Source organism: Oncorhynchus keta, chromosome 12 (assembly GCF_023373465.1).
Source record: "Oncorhynchus keta strain PuntledgeMale-10-30-2019 chromosome 12, Oket_V2, whole genome shotgun sequence".
NCBI classification, from domain to species: Eukaryota; Metazoa; Chordata; class Actinopteri; order Salmoniformes; family Salmonidae; genus Oncorhynchus; species Oncorhynchus keta.
The window spans coordinates 45,565,075-45,584,813 of NC_068432.1; the positions used below are offsets into that span (position 1 = coordinate 45,565,075).

The 19,739-nt window shown below is 48.2% G+C and overlaps 1 protein-coding gene across 21 annotated transcripts in view; it reads left to right on the top strand.

Moving 5' to 3' along the window:
• LOC118391625 (guanine nucleotide exchange factor subunit RIC1-like) overlaps positions 1-19,739 on the top strand; it is a 120,402-nt gene that overhangs the window by 71,973 nt on the left and 28,690 nt on the right. For 19 of the 21 annotated variants that reach the window (XR_008061219.1, XR_008061221.1, XR_008061222.1 and 16 more), the window contains exons 3-10: positions 6,276-6,355; positions 7,692-7,799; positions 8,928-9,070; positions 13,794-13,930; positions 14,642-14,733; positions 15,506-15,594; positions 17,259-17,403; positions 19,052-19,256. Coding sequence is in view for 3 of the 21 variants with exons in the window: in XM_052458462.1 (XP_052314422.1) it covers positions 6,276-6,355; positions 7,692-7,799; positions 8,928-9,070; positions 13,794-13,930; positions 14,642-14,733; positions 15,506-15,594; positions 17,259-17,403; positions 19,052-19,256 (999 nt within the window). In the remaining 18 variants the exon portion in view is untranslated. The other 2 variants (XM_052458463.1, XM_052458464.1) reach the window with 2 other exon arrangements.

The following is a 19,739-nucleotide window of genomic DNA, read 5'->3' on the forward strand; positions in this document are numbered from 1 at the left end:
GCAGCCGGTCTGGCGTCGGTGCAGCCGGTCTGGCGTCGGTGCAGCCGGTCTGGCGTCGGTGCAGCCGGTCTGGCAACTTCACACTAATATGACCCCTCTGTGGAAAGGTGAACCTCTCAAACACGTACATGTCAGTTTTGCTCTAGGACGTCCACAGGCCTCACAAGACTCGTCTGAAGGTCCCCCGGGAGCAGTTGAAAACATGTATAGTGTATATGGAGACTGTTTAGTGACACAAATAAGGAGTTAAATGCATGCAAAAAAATATATAAATAAATAAAACATTTCCTGATCTTTCGTATCTCTCAGATATAGGACAGACACTTTTGGAGAGGTAACTGTCGTTCTATAGTATTAGATAGATATACACACACACACACGCACACTTCAAGGTAAGGTGTCTTAAAATTCATCATCAAAAGCAAAATGATCATTGGTATGACCTCGCTAAAATAATTCAATATAATAATAATAATATATGCCATTTAGCAGAAGCTTTTATCCAAAAGCGACTTACAGTCAGTCATGTGTGCATACATTCTACGTATGGGTGGTCCCGGGAATCGAACCCACTACCCTGGCGTTACAAGCGCCATGCTCTACCAACTGAGCTACAGAAGGACCATTTTAGACTGTTTATTGCCAAAAAATAAGGGGTTTAATTGTAAAAAAAAAAAAAAATGTATATATATCCCTCAGATATAGGACAGACACTTCATAACAAACTTCCTTTGATTTTATGGGGGTCTGTTCCATGTAAGTGAATCTGTTCGTGAGGCGTTTGTATGGGCTAATAGCACTACCGCCAAACATGATTGTTCATAATAAAACGGTTTCTATATTTTGATACTTCGAGGGGGGTCTTAACATTCAGAATCCAACAGCTAAATGGTCCTTGGTATGACCTTATTAAAACAGAAACATCCTGTATAGAGCCATGTTATTACCTGGCGACGCTGGGCCAAATTGTGTGCCACCCTATGGCACTCCGAATCACGGCCGGCTGTGATACAGACTGGAATGGAACCCGGGTCTATAGTGACGCCTCTAGCACTAAGATGCAGTGCCTTAGACCGCTGCGCCACTCAACGCTGTAGTCTAGTCTATTCTCCAATGACATAACATTGATGCTGCAGCTGTTTACGAAATGAGAAATTCCTACTTTTTATGCATCTATCAGGTTTCTTCAAAATAATGAGTCTAAAAATGAAAAAAAAACAAAGAAAAACAAGAGGAAAAGATTTACGTGGTTAAAAGACTTCCCTGTTCCACTCCTCGCTCCATCCCAACTTTCTCCCTACAGCTCAGCGTTCAACATCACAGTGCCCTCCAAGCTCGTCAACTAGCTTGGTACCCTCGGACTGGATACCTCCCTCTGCAACTGGATCCTTGACTTCTTGACGGGCCGATGCCAGATGTTGAGAGTAGGCAAAAACACATCCACGCGGACCCTCAAAAGGGGTGCCACCCCGGGGTGTGTGCACAGCCCCCTCCTGTACTCCCTGTTTACCCATGACTCCAACATCAAGTTTGCTGACGACAACGTTGGTAGGCCTGATCACCAACTGCAATGAAACAGTCTACAGGGAGGAGGTCAGAGAACTGGCAGTATGGTGCCAGGACGACAACAACATCTCTCAACTTCAGAAAGACCTAGGAGCTGATCGTGCACTACAGGAAAGGGGGGGGGCACACTGGAGAGAGTCAAAAGCTTCAAGTTCCTCTGCCTCTACATCACTGAAAAGATTTGGCCCCTCAGATCCTCAGGAACTTTTACAGCTGCAGCCAAGAGCGGATCCTGACTGGTTGTATAACAGTCTGGTATGTCAACTGCACCGCCCCTGACCGGAAGGCCCTACAGAGGGTGGCGCAGACGGCCCCAAAAAAATGCCTCCTTTCTCTAGTTCTCACTTGCCCTTTTCCACCCTGTGCCCTGCCAGCAATGGTCACACCAGACTATTTTCAATCTCTCTCTCATTGCTGTGCTTGGCTTGGTTTACGCCACATACTGACTATTGTTCAAAGCTGCATGGCCTCTGGGTTTTCTGTTCAATGTTCTTTTTCCTTTGACACTTATTCTTCAAATATATTTCTTGTTTTTCTTTAATCCGGGCGTTGTCTCTGTTTTTGTTTTTGTCACCAAATCACTAAATCCAACCAGGTTTTGACTGAATTGTCATGTTTAGCAAACTTCCCGAGTTTTACTCTCCCGATGTCTCCATGGAGATAGCTATGTAATTGTAAAGGTTTTGAGTTAGACTTCTGTCACTCTTTGGGTTATACTTTCTTGGATATCCCCTAGCCTGGTCCCAGGTCTGTGCTGTCTTGCCAACTGTCTCTCCAAGGACTATTTGGCATAGGAGTTGGCAAAACAGCACAAATGCATCTGGGACCAAGCTAGATTTTTATTTAACTAGGCAAGTCAGTTAAGAACAAATTCTTATTTACAATGACGGCCTACCCCGGCCAAACCCTAACCCGGACGACGCTGGGCCAATTTTTTCCCCCTTATCGACAGTACCTCATAATGTCAAAGCAAAGTATTTCTCTGTACTTTGCTTGGTTGATCTTTGATCCTTGATCCTGACTAGTCTCCCTGTCCCTGCCGCTGAAAAACATCCCCACAGCATGATGCTGCCACCACCATGCTTCACCGTAGGGATGGTGCCAGGTTTCTTTCAGATGTGACACACAAAGAACACACAGAGTCAAAAATATTGGATTCATCAGACCAGAGAATCCTTTAGGTGCCCTTTGGCAAACTCCAAGCGGGCTGTAATGTGCCTTTTACTGAGGAGTGTTTTTTTGTCTGGCCACTCTACCATAAAGGCCTGATTGGTGGAGTGCTGCAGAGATGGTTGTCCTTCTGGAAGGTTCTCCCATCTCCACAGAGGAACTCTGGAGCTCTGTCAGAGAGAGTAACCGTTGAGTTCTTGGTCACTTCCCTGAACAAGGCCCTTCAACCCTGATTGCTCGGTTTTGCCGAGCGGCCAGCTCTAGGAAGCGTCTTCGTGGTTCCAAACTCCCATTTAACATTGATGGAGGCTACTGTGTTCTTGGGGAGCTTCAAAGCTGCAGAAATATTTTGATACCCTTCCCCAGATCTGTTCCTTGACACAATCCTGTCTCGGCGCTCTAAGGACAATTCCTTCGGCCTCAGGGCTTGGTTTTTCCTCTGACATGCACTATCAACTGTGGGACCTTATATAGAAAGGTGTGTCCCTTTCTAAATCATGTCCAATTAATTGAATTTACCACAGGTGGACTCCAATCCAGTTGTAGGAACATCTCAAGGATGAGCAATGGAAACAGGATGCACCTGAGCGCAATTCCTTTTTGATACGGTCTTGGCCATGTTCTGTTATAATCTCCACCCGGCACAGCTAGAAGAGGACTGGCCACCCCACATAGCCTGGTTCCTCTCTAGGTTTCTACCTAGGTTTTGGCCTTTCTAGGGAGTTTTTCCTAGCCACTGTGCTTCTACACCTGCATTGCTTGCTGTTTGGGGTTTTAGGCTGGGTTTCTGTACAGCATTTTGAGATATCAGCTGATGTACGAAGGGCTATATAAATACATTTGATTTGAATTTCAAGTCTTTTATTTTTAATACATTTTTAAAAATCCCCTAAACCTGTTTTCGCATTGAATACTTGCCTAATGCACTGTGTATACCCTGCATGCAGGACATCGGCTCATTGATTCAGATCATGAATAGCTGGAACTATTCAGTCATTAACAACAGTTCCAGAAGTTGACATATTGAATGACCACCTTACTGTCTCTGATATGAGAGCTGAATAGAAATGTTGTTTTGTATTTTTAAGAGTAGTCCTAGAGCCTGTCTGCTACTCCAGCCTAAATGACTTTAGCAGAACCCAGGCTGTCCCAAATGGCACCTTATTCCCCCTACGTAGTGCACTACTATTGACAAGAGCAGTGTACTTTATAGGGAGTAGGGTGCCATTTGGGGGAGACACCGAGTTTGGCTTTGCAGACCTTTTCCCTGGCAATGGGATTTTATGGTCTTCATTACTTGTGGCTCTATCCTGATCCTGAATTCCAGCCTGTTGAATTAGTCCAATTTCTCTCTCCATTGTATTTTATCAGTCCCATGGTGCTGCCTTGGTTACCACGCTGTAGAAATGTCAGAGGTTACTTGAGGTTACCGTGGTCAGTTTGTGGACTGGCTGCACTCTGTGTCTGAATCTCAAATAGCATCCTATTCCCTACTCAGTACACTACATTTGACCAAAGCCCAGTGCCTTCAGAAAGAATTCACACCCCTTGACTTTTTCCACTCTTCATTTTTGTGTGTGTCAGTGATCTACACAAAATTCTCATGTCAAAGTGGGAAAAAAATTAAAATGAAACTACTATCTAGATTTTTTTTGTTCCAAGCATTCTCCCCTGAGTTGATACATGTTAGAATCACCTTTGGCAGTGAGTCTTTCTGGGGGTCTTAAGAGCATTCCACTTCTGGATTATGCAATATTTGGCAATTTATTCTTTTAAAAAAAATCTTAATTCTGTAAAATGGATTATTCAATGTTTTATTTACCGATTTACCAATAGGGGTCCTTCTTTGTGAGGCATTGGAAAACCTCCCTGGTCTTTTGTTTGAATCAATGTTTGAAATTCACTGCTCGACTGGGGGTACCTTACACAGAATTATCTGTGAGGTACACCAATGAGGTAGTCATTCAAATGTCATTCTAAACACAATTATTGCACACATAGTCAGTCAGTCAGTCAGTCAGTCAGTCAGTCAGTCAGTCAATCAAAATTATTTATAAATCCCTTCTTACATCAGCTGATATCTCAAAGTTCTGTATAGAAATGCATACTAAAACCCCAAACAGCAAGCAATGCAGGTGTAGAAGCACGGTGGCTAGGAAAAACTCCCTAGAAAGGCCAAAACCTAGGAAGAAACCTAGAGAGGAACCAGGCTATGAGGGGTGGCCAGTCCTCTTCTGGCTGTGCTGGGTGGAGATTATAACAGAACACGGCCAAGATGTTCAAATGTTCAATATCTGTGAATTCTCAAAAGCTATCCAAGGATTGTTCCATAGTGCAACAGGAGCCTCTCCTAACTGTTGACAGTGACATGTCTGAACGGTAGTGGCTGAGGAAGGAGAGAGGGGTCTTCTGTATAGAGCATGCTGGATGTAGGAACACCAACCAGTCTCTCTTTGATAGATCAGAGTATTTCAAGCATGACCAAGGCTACAACATACTCATGAATGGTCCCCCCCTCTCTCTCTCCCTCTCTCACTCTTCTGTTCTGTTCTCTTCTCTTCTGATTACTTCTCTTCTCTCCTCCTTTCTCTTCTCTTCCTTCCTCTCTCTTCTCTTCCTTCCTCTCTCTTCTCTTCCTTCCTCTCTCTTCTCTTCCTTCCTCTCTCTTCTCTTCCTTCCTCTCTCTTCTCTTCCTTCCTCTCTCTTCTCTTCCTTCCTCTCTCTTCTCTTCCTTCCTCTCTCTTCTCTTCCCTTCCTCTCTCTCTTCTCTTCCTTCCTCTCTCTCTCTCTCTTCCTTCCTCTCTCTCTCTCTCTTCCTCTCTCTCTTCTTCTCTTCCTTCCTTCCTCTCTCTCTTCCTCTCCTCCTTTCTCTCTTTCTCTCTTCTCTCTTTCCTCTCTTCTCTCTCTCTTTCTCTTTCTCTTCTCTCTCTCTTTCTCTTTCTCTCTTTCTCTTCTCTCTCTCTCTTCTCTTTCTCTTCTCTCTTTCTCTCTCTCTCTTTCTCTTTCTCTCTTTCTCTTTCTCTCTCTCTCTCTTTCTCTCTCTTTCTCTTCTCTCTTTCCTCTCTTCCTCTCTCTCTTCTCTTCCTTCTCTTCTCTCTCTCTTCTCTTTCTCTCTCTCTCTTCTCTTCTCTTCTTTCTCTCTCTCTCTCTTTCTCTTCTCTTTCTCTCTCTCTCTTTCTCTCTCTTTCTCTTCTCTTCCTTTCTCTCTCTTTCTCTTCTCTTCCTTCCTCTCTCTCTTCACTTCCTTCCTCTCTCTCTCTTTCTCTTCTCTTCCTCTCTCTCTTTCTCTTCTCTTTCTCTCTCTCTTTCTCTTCTCTTTCTCTCTCTCTTTCTCTTTCTCTCTCTTTCTCTTCTCTTCCTTCCTCTCTCTCTTCTCTTCCTTCCTCTCTCTTCACTTCCTTCCTCTCTCTCTCTTTCTCTTCTCTTCCTCTCTCTCTTTCTCTTCTCTTCCTCTCTCTCTTCCTCTCTTCCTTCCTCTCTTCCTCTCTTCTCTTCCTTCCTCTCTCTCTTCCTCTCCTCTTCTCTTCTCTTCTCTGCAGGCTGCCAATGGCTACATCCTCCTGTTTGACGTGGTGGGAGGAGGAGAGGACAAGTATCTTTATGAACCCGTCTATTCCAAGTGAGTAGATAAATATGTATTTATTGTCCTCTCCACCCACTCGCTTTCTTCAGGGTCAAAGATTGAAGTTCAAAATAGAATAACCAAGGTCACCTGCAGCAGGTCAGGAACCTGCTGTGGGAGGCAGAGGGACTAAATGTTAAAAGAATGAAGTTCTACAATGCTCACTCATAGATGTCAGTTGTTGAACTGCAAAGGTGGTTGTATTCATTCATTCACTCACAGCATAGACAAACTCCACTGTAGCTCCTGTCTACATGCTATGATAATTAGTGTACCAGTCAGGAGGCCTGAGGGATAGGATGTACTGTAGTTTAGGACATCATTGCATGTTGAAGGCCTTGGCAAATGTCTGGACTAATTCCATGAACAGTGAATGCTGTGGATGACTGACTGTACAGCACAGTGTGTTCCTCGCCAGTCTTGGGCCGGGCCCTCCCACTGTTATAGCAGGGCTGCGTGGGTGAATAGATGTTTGGGTGCGTGTGTCAACACAGTGGAAGAGAGGCTTTTCAGCCAGCCAGCTCTCTCTGCTCTCTGACAGAACTCAGATCTCCACAGCGAGCCCAGTCAATGAATCACGTCTATTTATGAAGCCCATTTCGCATCAACAGCTGGATGCGAGGTGTGTTACCTTACATGCAGTCATTTTCAGTTCTGCAGTCACAGAACCAAAGGGCTTCTCTCAGCCTCTGAGACTCTGGTCTTTTTTTGGCCACAGGCCTTCAGTTAGCCTGAATATGTGGTTCATATCAGACCTAGACCACTATCTCACATGCACATAAACCAATACAGCCATGAAGTACAGTAGAATATTTATGAAGCTATGAAGTAGAGTATTTATGAAGTAGCTGAGATTTTGGCCAAACAAGCCATACAGAGGAGGTTTAACTGTGGAGAGAGGTTTAACGCCCTCCGGCTGATCAGGGTGATACCAGCAAAACAGCGTCACTCAGCCGTTATGAAAGATTGTGAGAGTTCCAATGAGGACATGCCTGTACACACACACAGACCCACCTACTCCCCCTCACAAAACCTCTGTTCCACTCTGTGCTACCAGTCACTACATCAAAGCATTGTCAGGGAATCTGGACCAAGTCTGGACTTGATGAGGAAGGAGGCAGATGTACTAAACACAGGCATCACTGTGCCGGCTGCGGTTTGGCCTCGTTCGTGCCTAGATCCTGTAGTGCTATTGTTTGACTAACCCAGCCTTTTCCCCCTGTTGATTTTAGACTTGATAAGGTAGAGTGAATTGGATAAATCAGATCCATGAACCCTATGTGCCCTCATTACCTCTGCCACATACACGTCCTCATTGTGTGTGTGTTTACAGAGGGAGTCGTGGTGTTAAGGTCACCCCAGGTTATAAAGAGGAGCAGTGTGCCCCCGCTCTCAGCCTGGAGATGAAGAGACCCATAGACCTGGAGGCTCCCATTACCAGGTACCTGTCTCGCTCTCGCACATACATACATACATACATACATACATACATACATACATACATACATACATACATACATACATACATACATACATACATACATACATACATACATACATACATACATATACACACACACATACATACATACATACATACATACATACATACATACATACATACATACATACATACATACATACATACATACATACACACATACACACACACACATACACACACACACACACACACACACACACACACACATAAATGGGTGCACATACACATCTACACACAACTCACACTCAAACACCAACTGGACACTGAAGTGTGTTTAGTTTGAAAGTTAACACTGGTGTAGTTGTTGGCCATTATAAGTCTAGTTAGTTTTCCCATTCTGGACTGGTGCTTGGTACTTACTTCAGCCACTGTGGACATTTCTGCGCTGAATAGATTTCCTACTTTTCTTCCCAAACCAATTTGTGTCTTCTGCAAATGATATAACAACGTGGGTTCGGCTTTGCACATTCCTCGTCTAGTCCCTGTGGACTACAGTAGGACATTTTAAGGTTTTATTGCTCTTCGCTTTTCGTGTGTGTGTGTGTGTGTGTGTGTGTGTGTGTGTGTGTGTGTGTGTGTGTGTGTGTGTGTGTGTGTGTGTGTGTGTGTGTGTGTGTGTCCTTCCAGTAGCCTGACTTCCGGGCTGCTTGCCTGGGGTGAATTGAGGAGAGAAGCTAAGCCCCAGTATTGTCCTGTTGGATTCAAAAGCCTTTATTCTCCAGTATTTCTGGCCTATTCTCCTCTGGAGAGATGAAGTGTTCTGGCCAGACCACATTCAGATTACTGAGACTGGGCTACAGGGTACTCCTCAGTACTCACACACCATCTGAGTACACTGCACATTCCATCCTGGTCCCTCTGCAGCTCCCCAGGAGGAACACTCGTCTCTCTCTCTCTGCATTCTCACTCTTTTAAAACATATATATTTTCATCCTCCTCCTTTTATCTGTTCTTTTTTCATTCAACTTCTTAAACTTTGTAACAAAACTCTCTTTATTGTCACCCTCTCCGTCCTAATTTATTGGCCGCTCTCTTTCTCCTTTGTCCTCTTTTCTGTCCCTTCAGCATGCAGTCTCTTCAGGAGGATCTATTGGTGTCTACTGCTGATGGCTACCTCCACGTCCTCCACTGGGATGGAGTCAGCAACGGCAGGAAGGCCATCAGTCTCTGTAGTGTCCCTTTCTCCCTGGACCTACAGTCTGCCAGAGGTCAGTCCCAATCACTATAGCATCCTCTCCCCACCTCACCTACAGTCTGCCAGAGGTCAGTCCCAATCACTATAGCATCCTCTCCCCACCTCACCTACAGTCTGCCAGAGGTCAGTCCCAATCACTATAGCATCCTCTCCCCACCTCACCTACAGTCTGCCAGAGGTCAGTCCCAATCACTATAGCATCCTCTCCCCACCTCACCTACAGTCTGCCAGAGGTCAGTCCCAATCACTATAGCATCCTCTCCCCACCTCACCTACAGTCTGCCAGAGGTCAGTCCCAATCACTATAGCATCCTCTCCCCACCTCACCTACAGTCTGCCAGAGGTCAGTCCCAATCACTATAGCATCCTCTCCCCACCTCACCTACAGTCTGCCAGAGGTCAGTCCCAATCACTATAGCATCCTCTCCCCACCTCACCTACAGTCTGCCAGAGGTCAGTCCCAATCACTATAGCATCCTCTCCCCACCTCACCTACAGTCTGCCAGAGGTCAGTCCCAATCACTATAGCATCCTCTCCCCACCTCACCTACAGTCTGCCAGAGGTCAGTCCCAATCACTATAGCATCCTCTCCCACCTCACCTACAGTCTGCCAGAGGTCAGTCCCAATCACTATAGCATCCTCTCCCCACCTCACCTACAGTCTGCCAGAGGTCAGTCCCAATCACTATAGCATCCTCTCCCCACCTCACCTACAGTCTGCCAGAGGTCAGTCCCAATCACTATAGCATCCTCTCCCCACCTCACCTACAGTCTGCCAGAGGTCAGTCCCAATCACTCTAGCATCCTCTCCCCACCTCACCTACAGTCTGCCAGAGGTCAGTCCCAATCACTATAGCATCCTCTCCCCACCTCACCTACAGTCTGCCAGAGGTCAGTCCCAATCACTCTAGCATCCTCTCCCCACCTCACCTACAGTCTGCCAGAGGTCAGTCCCAATCACTCTAGCATCCTCTCCCCACCTCACCTACAGCCTGCCAGAGGTCAGTCCCAATCACTATAGCATCCTCTCCCCACCTCACCTACAGTCTGCCAGAGGTCAGTCCCAATCACTATAGCATCCTCTCCCCACCTCACCTACAGCCTGCCAGAGGTCAGTCCCAATCACTATAGCATCCTCTCCCCACCTCACCTACAGTCTGCCAGAGGTCAGTCCCAATCACTATAGCATCCTCTCCCCACCTCACCTACAGTCTGCCCTTAGCCCTACCAGTCCCTGTAAGCTCCACCATATCCAGCCATGTTTACATAATGATCTGGACCTACATCCATCTAGCCATGTGTTTTAGATAAAGCCCTCTCGTTGTGGTTTAGGCACTTCAGACCCCCTCGTTGTGCTTTAGGCACTGTCAGACCCCCTCGTTGTGCTTTAGGCACTGTCAGACCCCCTCGTTGTGCTTTAGGCACTGTCAGACCCCCCCGTTGTGCTTTAGGCACTGTCAGACCCCCCCGTTGTGCTTTAGGCACTGTCAGACCCCCATTGTGGTTTAGACACTGTCAGCCCCCTCGTTGTGGTTTAGACACTGTCAGACCCCCGTTGTGGTTTAGACACTGTCAGACCCCCGTTGTGGTTTAGACACTGTCAGACCCCCGTTGTGTTTTAGGCACTGTCAGACCCCCCGTTGTGCTTTAGGCACTGTCAGACCCCCCCGTTGTGGTTTAGACACTGTCAGACCCCCCGTTGTGGTTTAGACACTGTCAGACCCCCCCGTTGTGGTTTAGGCACTGTCAGACCCCCGTTGTGCTTTAGGCACTGTCAGACCCCCTCGTTGTGGTTTAGACACTGTCAGACCCCCCGTTGTGCTTTAGGCACTGTCAGACCCCTCGTTGTGCTTTAGGCACTGTCAGACCCCCTCGTTGTGGTTTAGGCACTGTCAGACCCCCCGTTGTGCTTTAGGCACTGTCAGACCCCCTCGTTGTGCTTTAGACACTGTCAGACCGCTCGTTGTGCTTTAGGCATTGTCAGACCCCCTTGTTGTGGTTTAGGCACTGTCAGACCCCCTCGTTGTGGTTTAGGCACTGTCAGACCCCCTCGTTGTGGTTTAGGCACTGTCAGACCCCTCGTTGTGGTTTAGGCACTGTCAGACCCCTCGTTGTGGTTTAGACACTGTCAGACCCCCCGTTGAGGTTTAGGCACTGTCAGACCCCCGTTGTGGTTTAGGAACTGTCAGACCCCCCGTTGTGGTTTAGGCACTGTCAGCCCCCTCGTTGTGGTTTAGGCACTGTCAGACCCCCTCGTTGTGGTTTAGGCACTGTCAGACCCCCTCGTTGTGGTTTAGGCACTGTCAGACCCCCTCGTTGTGGTTTAGGCACTGTCAGACCCCCTCGTTGTGGTAGACCCCCTCGTTGTGGTTTAGACACTGTCAGACCCCCTCGTTGTGGTTTAGACACTGTCAGACCCCCGTTGTGGTTTAGGCACTGTCAGACCCCCTCGTTGTGGTTTAGACACTGTCAGACCCCCCGTTGTGCTTTAGGCACTGTCAGACCCCCGTTGTGCTTTAGGCACTGTCAGACCCCGTTGTGCTTTAGGCACTGTCAGACCCCCGTTGTGCTTTAGGCACTGTCAGACCCCTCGTTGTGCTTTAGGCACTGTCAGACCCCCTCGTTGTGCTTTAGGCACTGTCAGACCCCCTCGTTGTGCTTTAGGCACTGTCAGACCCCCGTTGTGGTTTAGACACTGTCAGACCCCCCGTTGTGGTTTAGACACTGTCAGACCCCCCGTTGTGGTTTAGACACTGTCAGACCCCCCGTTGTGGTTTAGACACTGTCAGACCCCCGTTGTGGTTTAGACACTGTCAGACCCCCCGTTGTGGTTTAGGCACTGTCAGACCCCCCGTTGTGCTTTAGGCACTGTCAGACCCCCGTTGTGGTTTAGACACTGTCAGACCCCCTCGTTGTGATAGACCCCCTCGTTGTGGTTTAGACACTGTCAGACCCCCGTTGTGCTTTAGGCACTGTCAGACCCCCTCGTTGTGGTTTAGGCACTGTCAGACCCCCCGTTGTGCCTTAGGCACTGTCAGACCCCCGTTGTGCTTTAGGCACTGTCAGACCCCCTCGTTGTGCTTTAGACACTGTCAGACCCCCTCGTTGTGGTTTAGGCACTGTCAGACCCCCTCGTTGTGGTTTAGGCACTGTCAGACCCCTCGTTGTGGTTTAGACACTGTCAGACCCCCCGTTGTGGTTTAGGCACTGTCAGACCCCCCGTTGTGGTTTAGGCACTGTCAGACCCCCTCGTTGTGGTTTAGGCACTGTCAGACCCCCTCGTTGTGGTTTAGGCACTGTCAGACCCCTCGTTGTGGTTTAGGCACTGTCAGACCCCTCGTTGTGGTAGACCCCCTCGTTGTGGTTTAGACACTGTCAGACCCCCTAGTTGTGGTTTAGACACTGTCAGACCCCTCGTTGTGGTTTAGACACTGTCAGACCCCCTCGTTGTGGTTTAGGCACTGTCAGACCCCCCGTTGTGGATTAGGCACTGTCAGACCCCCCGTTGTGCTTTAGGCACTGTCAGACCCCCCGTTGTGCTTTAGGCACTGTCAGACCCCGTTGTGCTTTAGGCACTGTCAGACCCCCCGTTGTGCTTTAGGCACTGTCAGACCCCCCGTTGTGCTTTAGGCACTGTCAGACCCCCCGTTGTGCTTTAGGCACTGTCAGACCCCCCCGTTGTGGTTTAGACACTGTCAGACCCCCTCGTTGTGGTTTAGACACTGTCAGACCCCCTCGTTGTGGTTTAGGCACTGTCAGACCCCCTCGTTGTGGTTTAGGCACTGTCAGACCCCCTCGTTGTGGTTTAGGCACTGTCAGACCCCCTCGTTGTGGTTTAGGCACTGTCAGACCCCCTCGTTGTGGTTTAGGCACTGTCAGACCCCCTCGTTGTGGTAGACCCCCTCGTTGTGGTTTAGACACTGTCAGACCCCCTCGTTGTGGTTTAGACACTGTCAGACCCCTCGTTGTGGTTTAGACACTGTCAGACCCCCGTTGTGGTTTAGGCACTGTCAGACCCCCTCGTTGTGGTTTAGACACTGTCAGACCCCCCGTTGTGCTTTAGGCACTGTCAGACCCCCGTGCTTTAGGCACTGTCAGACCCCCGTTGTGCTTTAGGCACTGTCAGACCCCCGTTGTGCTTTAGGCACTGTCAGACCCCCCCCGTTGTGCTTTAGGCACTGTCAGACCCCCGTTGTGCTTTAGGCACTGTCAGACCCCCCGTTGTGGTTTAGACACTGTCAGACCCCTCGTTGTGGTTTAGGCACTGTCAGACCCCCTCGTTGTGGTTTAGGCACTGTCAGACCCCCTCGTTGTGGTTTAGGCACTGTCAGACCCCCTCGTTGTGGTTTAGACACTGTCAGACCCCCTCATTGTGGTTTAGACACTGTCAGACCCCCCGTTGTGGTTTAGACACTGTCAGCCCCCTCGTTGTGGTTTAGGCACTGTCAGACCCCTCGTTGTGGTTTAGACACTGTCAGACCCCCTCATTGTGGTTTAGACACTGTCAGACCCCCCCGTTGTGGTTTAGACACTGTCAGACCCCCCCGTTGTGGTTTAGGCACTGTCAGACCCCCCCGTCCGTTGTGGTAGACCCCCTCGTTGTGGTTTAGGCACTGTCAGACCCCCCCGTCCGTTGTGGTAGACCCCCTCGTTGTGGTTTAGGCACTGTCAGACCCCCCCGTTGTGGTTTGTGTGTTCTAAGTCTGGGTTTGTTTATGTGTGTGTGTCTCTGCAGGTGGTCTGTGTCTGGACCTGAAGGGGGTGTACATCAGAGACATGACCTACTGTGTGACACTGGATGGCTTTGCTGTGGTGCTTGATGATGGCAGGCTGGGGTTCATCACTCCTCTAGCCAACAGGATCACTGCAGATGTAAGAACTTTGTGTGTGTGGTGTGTGTGTGCTTTGCTGTAGTGCCCACACAATACAGCAGAGTTTTGTGAATCATGTTAAACAATGAAGCATAACTGCTGTGTGCGATGCTGTGTGAGGTGATGTGATGTGAGGTGCTGTGTGAGGTGCTGTGTGAGGTGCTGTGTGAGATGCTGTGTGAGGTGAGGTGCTGTGTGAGATGCTGTGTGAGGTGCTGTGCTGTGCTGTGATGTGAGGTGATGTGCTGTGTGAGGTGATGTGATGTGAGGTGCTGTGTGAGGTGCTGTGTGAGGTGATGTGATGTGCTGTGTGAGGTGATGTGCTGTGTGAGGTGCTGTGTGAGGTGATGTGTGAGATGCTGTGCTGTGATGTGAGGTGATGTCATCATCATTAAATGACTTAAATGTAAATGTGATGTGCTGTGTGAGGTGCTGTGATGTGAGGTGATGTGATGTGCTGTGCTGTGTGATGTGAGGTGATGTGCTGTGTGAGATCCTGTGCTGTGTGAGGTGATGTGATGTGTGAGGTGATGTGTGTGGTGATGTGTGAGGTGATGTGAGGTGATGTGATGTGTGTGGTGATGTGTGAGGTGATGTGAGGTGATGTGATGTGTGTGGTGATGTGCTGTGTGAGGTGATGTGTGTGGGAGAGAAAGAAAGTGAAAGGCAGAGGTGTGTCAGTGGAAAAGCGGTGATCTGACCTCTCTTACAGCAGCTGCAGGGCGTCTGGGCAGCAGATGTAACAGACGGCACGTGTGTGGCTGTCAACAATAAGTACAGACTGGTGACCTTTGGCTGTGCCAGGTACGTGTGTGTATCTTTTGTGTGATTGGTGTGTGCTTGACAAGAGGTCCTCAAGGATTGTACAATCTGCCAGCTTGGCAGGACTGTCTGGACTATTTTTAATCTCTCACACATTGACACCTGGCTGGCTGGCTGGTTGGCTGGCTGGTTGGCTGGCTGGCTGGCTGGCTGGCTGGCTGGCTGGTTGGCTGGCTGGCTGAACAGTGTGACTGCATCTCTTGATTGTGTAATTAACATTCCATTAATGCAGGGTTTATAGAGGCCTGTGGTGATACTGAGGTCAGCAGGAGACCGAGAGAACCTGAGTGACAGACAGTAGATGGCCTGAGTGACAGACAGTAGATGGCCCGAGTGACAGACGGTAGATGGCCCGAGTGACAGACGGTAGATGGCCCGAGTGACAGACGGTAGATGGCCCGAGTGACAGACGGTAGATGGCCCGAGTGACAGACGGTAGATGGCCCGAGTGACAGACGGTAGATGGCCCGAGTGACAGACGGTAGATGGCCCGAGTGACAGTCGGTAGATGGCCCGAGTGACAGTCGGTAGATGGCCCGAGTGACAGTCGGTAGATGGCCCGAGTGACAGTCGGTAGATGGCCCGAGTGACAGTCGGTAGATGGCAGTGATTTGAATCTCCAACCTTTCATCTAAATATTTATTGAATCCTCACAGTGCCTTATTTCAGCAGCAGTTTGTCAGTCAGGAAATGTAGGCTAATTGTATTGAATGATGTATTGAATCCACTGACCGTGTTTCTGTCTGTGTTCCAGTGGCTCAGTGTTGGTGTACAGTATCGATACCACTACAGGGTCCATGCAGCTCTCCCACAAGCTGGAGCTCACTCCTAAACACTACCCCGGTACGTACAACCCCCTAAACACACTACCCCGGTACGTACAACCCCCTAAACACACTACCCCGGTACGTACAACCCCCTAAACACACTACCCCGGTACGTACAACCCCCTAAACACACTACCCCGGTACGTACAACCCCCTAAACACACTACCCCGGTACGTACAACCCCCTAAACACACTACCCCGGTACGTACAACCCCCTAAACACACTACCCCGGGGCACGTACAACCCCTAAACACACTACCCCGGTAAGTACAACCCCTAAACACACTACCCCGGTACGCACTGCCCCGGTACGTACAACCCCCTAAACGCACTGCCCCGGTATGCACTGCCCCGGTACGTACAACCCCCTAAACACACTACCCCGGTACGTACAACCCCCTAAACACACTACCCCGGTACGTACAACCCCCTAAACACACTACCCCGGTACGTACAACCCCTAAACACACTACCCCGGTAAGTACAACCCCTAAACACACTACCCCCTAAACACACTGCCCCGGTACGTACAACCCCCTAAACGCACTGCCCCGGTACGTACAACCCCCTAAACGCACTGCCCCGGTACGTACAACCCCCTAAACGCACTGCCCCGGTACGTACAACCCCCTAAACGCACTGCCCCGGTACGTACAACCCCCTAAACGCACTGCCCCGGTACGTACAACCCCCTAAACGCACTGCCCCGGTACGTACAACCCCCTAAACGCACTGCCCCGGTACGTACAACCCCCTAAACGCACTGCCCCGGTACGTACAACCCCCTAAACGCACTACCCCGGTACGTACAACCCCGTAAACGCACTACCCCGGTACGTACAACCCCGAAACGCACTACCCCGGTACGTACAACCCCCAAACGCACTGCCCCGGTACGTACAACCCCCTAAACGCACTGCCCCGGTACGTACAACCCCCTAAACGCACTGCCCCGGTACGTACAACCCCCTAAACGCACTGCCCCGGTACGTACAACCCCCTAAACGCACTACCCCGGTACGTACAACCCCCTAAACGCACTACCCCGGTACGTACAACCCCCTAAACGCACTACCCCGGTACGTACAACCCCCTAAACGCACTACCCCGGTACGTACAACCCCCTAAACGCACTACCCCGGTACGTACAACCCCCTAAACACATCCACCCTGGTACCACCTGACACATGTACCTTTTATACAAACTACTACTCTCTAGTCTCACATTGTTTTTATTGTAAATAGTGGTTATGTTTTTATTGTAAATAGTGGTTATGTTTTGATTTCGACTGGCAAGTGGTGTTTAGTTCCCCTCAACACAGGCTATGTATGAGACAGAATCTGTTGATTTCATGTTATGGTATGTGTCTGCCCCCTCGTGGAAGTGAATGGTATAAAATGAGAGTACAGTGTGAAATCCTATTGACCTATCATAAACCTGAGCTCTGTTTTCATCATGGGAGATCCTGCAACCTATCTCTGTCAACAAGTGGTGAAACAAGCCATGTGGTCTAGAACTGTTGCTGGAAAGTTCGGCTGGAAAAAAATCATGACAATAGTTCCAGGAACAATTATGTTTTGGTTTAAAAGGATATTTAACAAACCCTCCATGTTACAGAAAATATTATTGTCTGACCTGTCGTCCGTTCCTCCTCCTCCTCCTCCTCCTCCTCCTCAGATGTGTGTAACAAGACAGGCGCGGTGAAGCTGATCCGCTGGTCCCCCGACTACAGTGTTGCCATGGTGACCTGGGAGTGCGGGGGACTGTCTCTGTGGAGTGTGTTCGGAGCCCACCTCATCTGTACCCTGGGGGAGGACTTTGCGTAAGTGATGATCAAAATTACCTCTGCAGTTCAGTCAGCTGCACAGTTCTAGATGGATATAGACACAACTTTATTTGCCTTCGAAAGGGAATTTTTCTCCCACATATATAAAAGCTTTGGTAATGTAGAAAGCAGATGTACACAGTGCATTCAGAAAGTATTCAGACCCCTTCACCTTTTTCACATTTTGTTAAATTACAACCTTATTCTAAAATGGATTAAACATAATCAATCTCCACACAATACCCCATAATGACAAAGTTTTTTCGCAAATGTATTAAAAATAAAAACTGATTACATTTCCATAAGTATTCAGACTCTTTGCTATGAGACATGAAATTGAGCTCAGGTGCATCCTGTTTCCGTTGATCATCCTTGATGTTTCTACAACTTGATTGGAGTCCACCTGAGGTAAATTCAATTGATTGGACATGATTTGGAAAGGCACATAACTGTCTATATAAGGTCCTACAGTTGATAGTGTCAGAGCAAAACCATTGTGTCGAGGCACACATCTGAGGAAGGTAACCAAAACATTTCTGCAGCATTGAAAGTCCCCAAGATCAGTGGCCTCCATCAATGTTAAATGGAAGAAGTTTGAAACTACCAAGACTCCTCCTAGAGCTGGCTACCTGGCCAAACTGAGCAATCGGGGGAGAAGGGCCTTGGTCAGGGAGGTGACGAAGAACCAGATGGTCACTCTGACAGAGCTAAAGAGTTCCTCTGTGGAGATGGGAGAACTTTCCAGAAGGACAACTATCTCTGCAGCACTCCACCAATCAGGCCTTTATGGTAGTGGCCAGACAGAAGCCACTCCTCAGTAAAAGTCACCTAAAGATTCTCAGACCATGAGAACCAGGATTCTCTGGTCTGATGAAACCAAGATTGAACTCTTTGGCCTGAATGCAAAGCTTCACGTCTGGAGGAAGCCAGGCACCGCTCATCACCTGGCCAATACCATCCCTACGGTGAAGCATGGTGGTGGCAGCATTATGCTGTGGGGATGTTTTTCAGTGACAGGAACTGGGAGACTAGTCAGAATCCAGGGAAAGATCAGCTGAGCAATGTACAGAGAGATCCATGATGAAAACCTGCTCCAAAGCACTCAGGACCTCGGACTGGGGCGAAGGTTCACCTTCCAACAGGACAAAGCCCAGACTTAAACCCAATCGAACATCTCTGGAGAGACCTGAAAAACAAATTCTCTCAAGCTCTGTCCAACCTGACAGAGCTTGAGAGGATCTGCAGAGAAGAATGGGAGAAACTCCCCAAATACAGGTGTGCCAAGCGTGTAGCTTCATACCCAATAAGACTCAAAGGTACCCAAAGGTGCTGTTAATATGTTAATATGATATTTCAGTTTTATTTTTGATACATTTGCAAAAAAAAATGTAAACTTGTTTTTACTTTGGGGTTGTGTAATAGAATGATTGGGGGTTTAAATCAATTTTAGAATATGGCTGTAACTTAATAAAATGTGGAAAAACTGAAGGGGTCTGAAAACTTCCTAATGTACTGTAGATGTAAACATTCCATACAACAAAAACAAGACCTGTACACCTCAGTACAGACTGAAGATGGCGCTCTTTCATTGACTTCATATAGGGTGCATTTTTGCATATTATTCTGCCCTCCTATCTCTCTCCAGGTATCGGTCAGACGGAACTAAAAAGGACCCTATAAATATCAGCTCAATGTGCTGGGGAGCAGAGGGCTACCACCTGTGGGTCATCACTAGCAGAGAGGAGGCAGAGCTAGTAGAGAACATGGAGGAGGCTCCTCCCCAGACCCAGCAGGCTGGCATACTGCAGTTCAACTTCATCAAGAGCGCCCTCACGGTCAACCCCTGCACGGTGATGTTATGGACATGGCATTATATGCATGCACACACACACCCTGTCACCCACTTACAGTGCCTCAGAAAGTAGTCACACCCCTGGACTTTTTCCAAATGGCGTTGTTACAAACCAGGATTAAAATGGATGTATTTAATTAACTATCTACACAAAATACTTATGTCAAAGTGGAAGAAAAATTTGTGTGTATATATTTATTTTTATTTTTTTACAATTAATAGAAAACAAATGAATAATATAAGTATTCAACCCCTTGAGTTAATACATGTTAGAATCACCTTTGACAGTGATTACAGCTGTGAGACTTCCTGATAGCTCTTGAAGAGCTTTGCACACCTAGATTGTACAGTATTTGCCCATTTATTCTTTCAAAAAATGTTCAAGCTCTGTCAAGTTGGGTATTGATCATTGCTAGACAGCCATTTTCAAGTCTTGCCATAGATTTCCATGTCGATTTTTAAGTCAAAACTGTAACGAGGC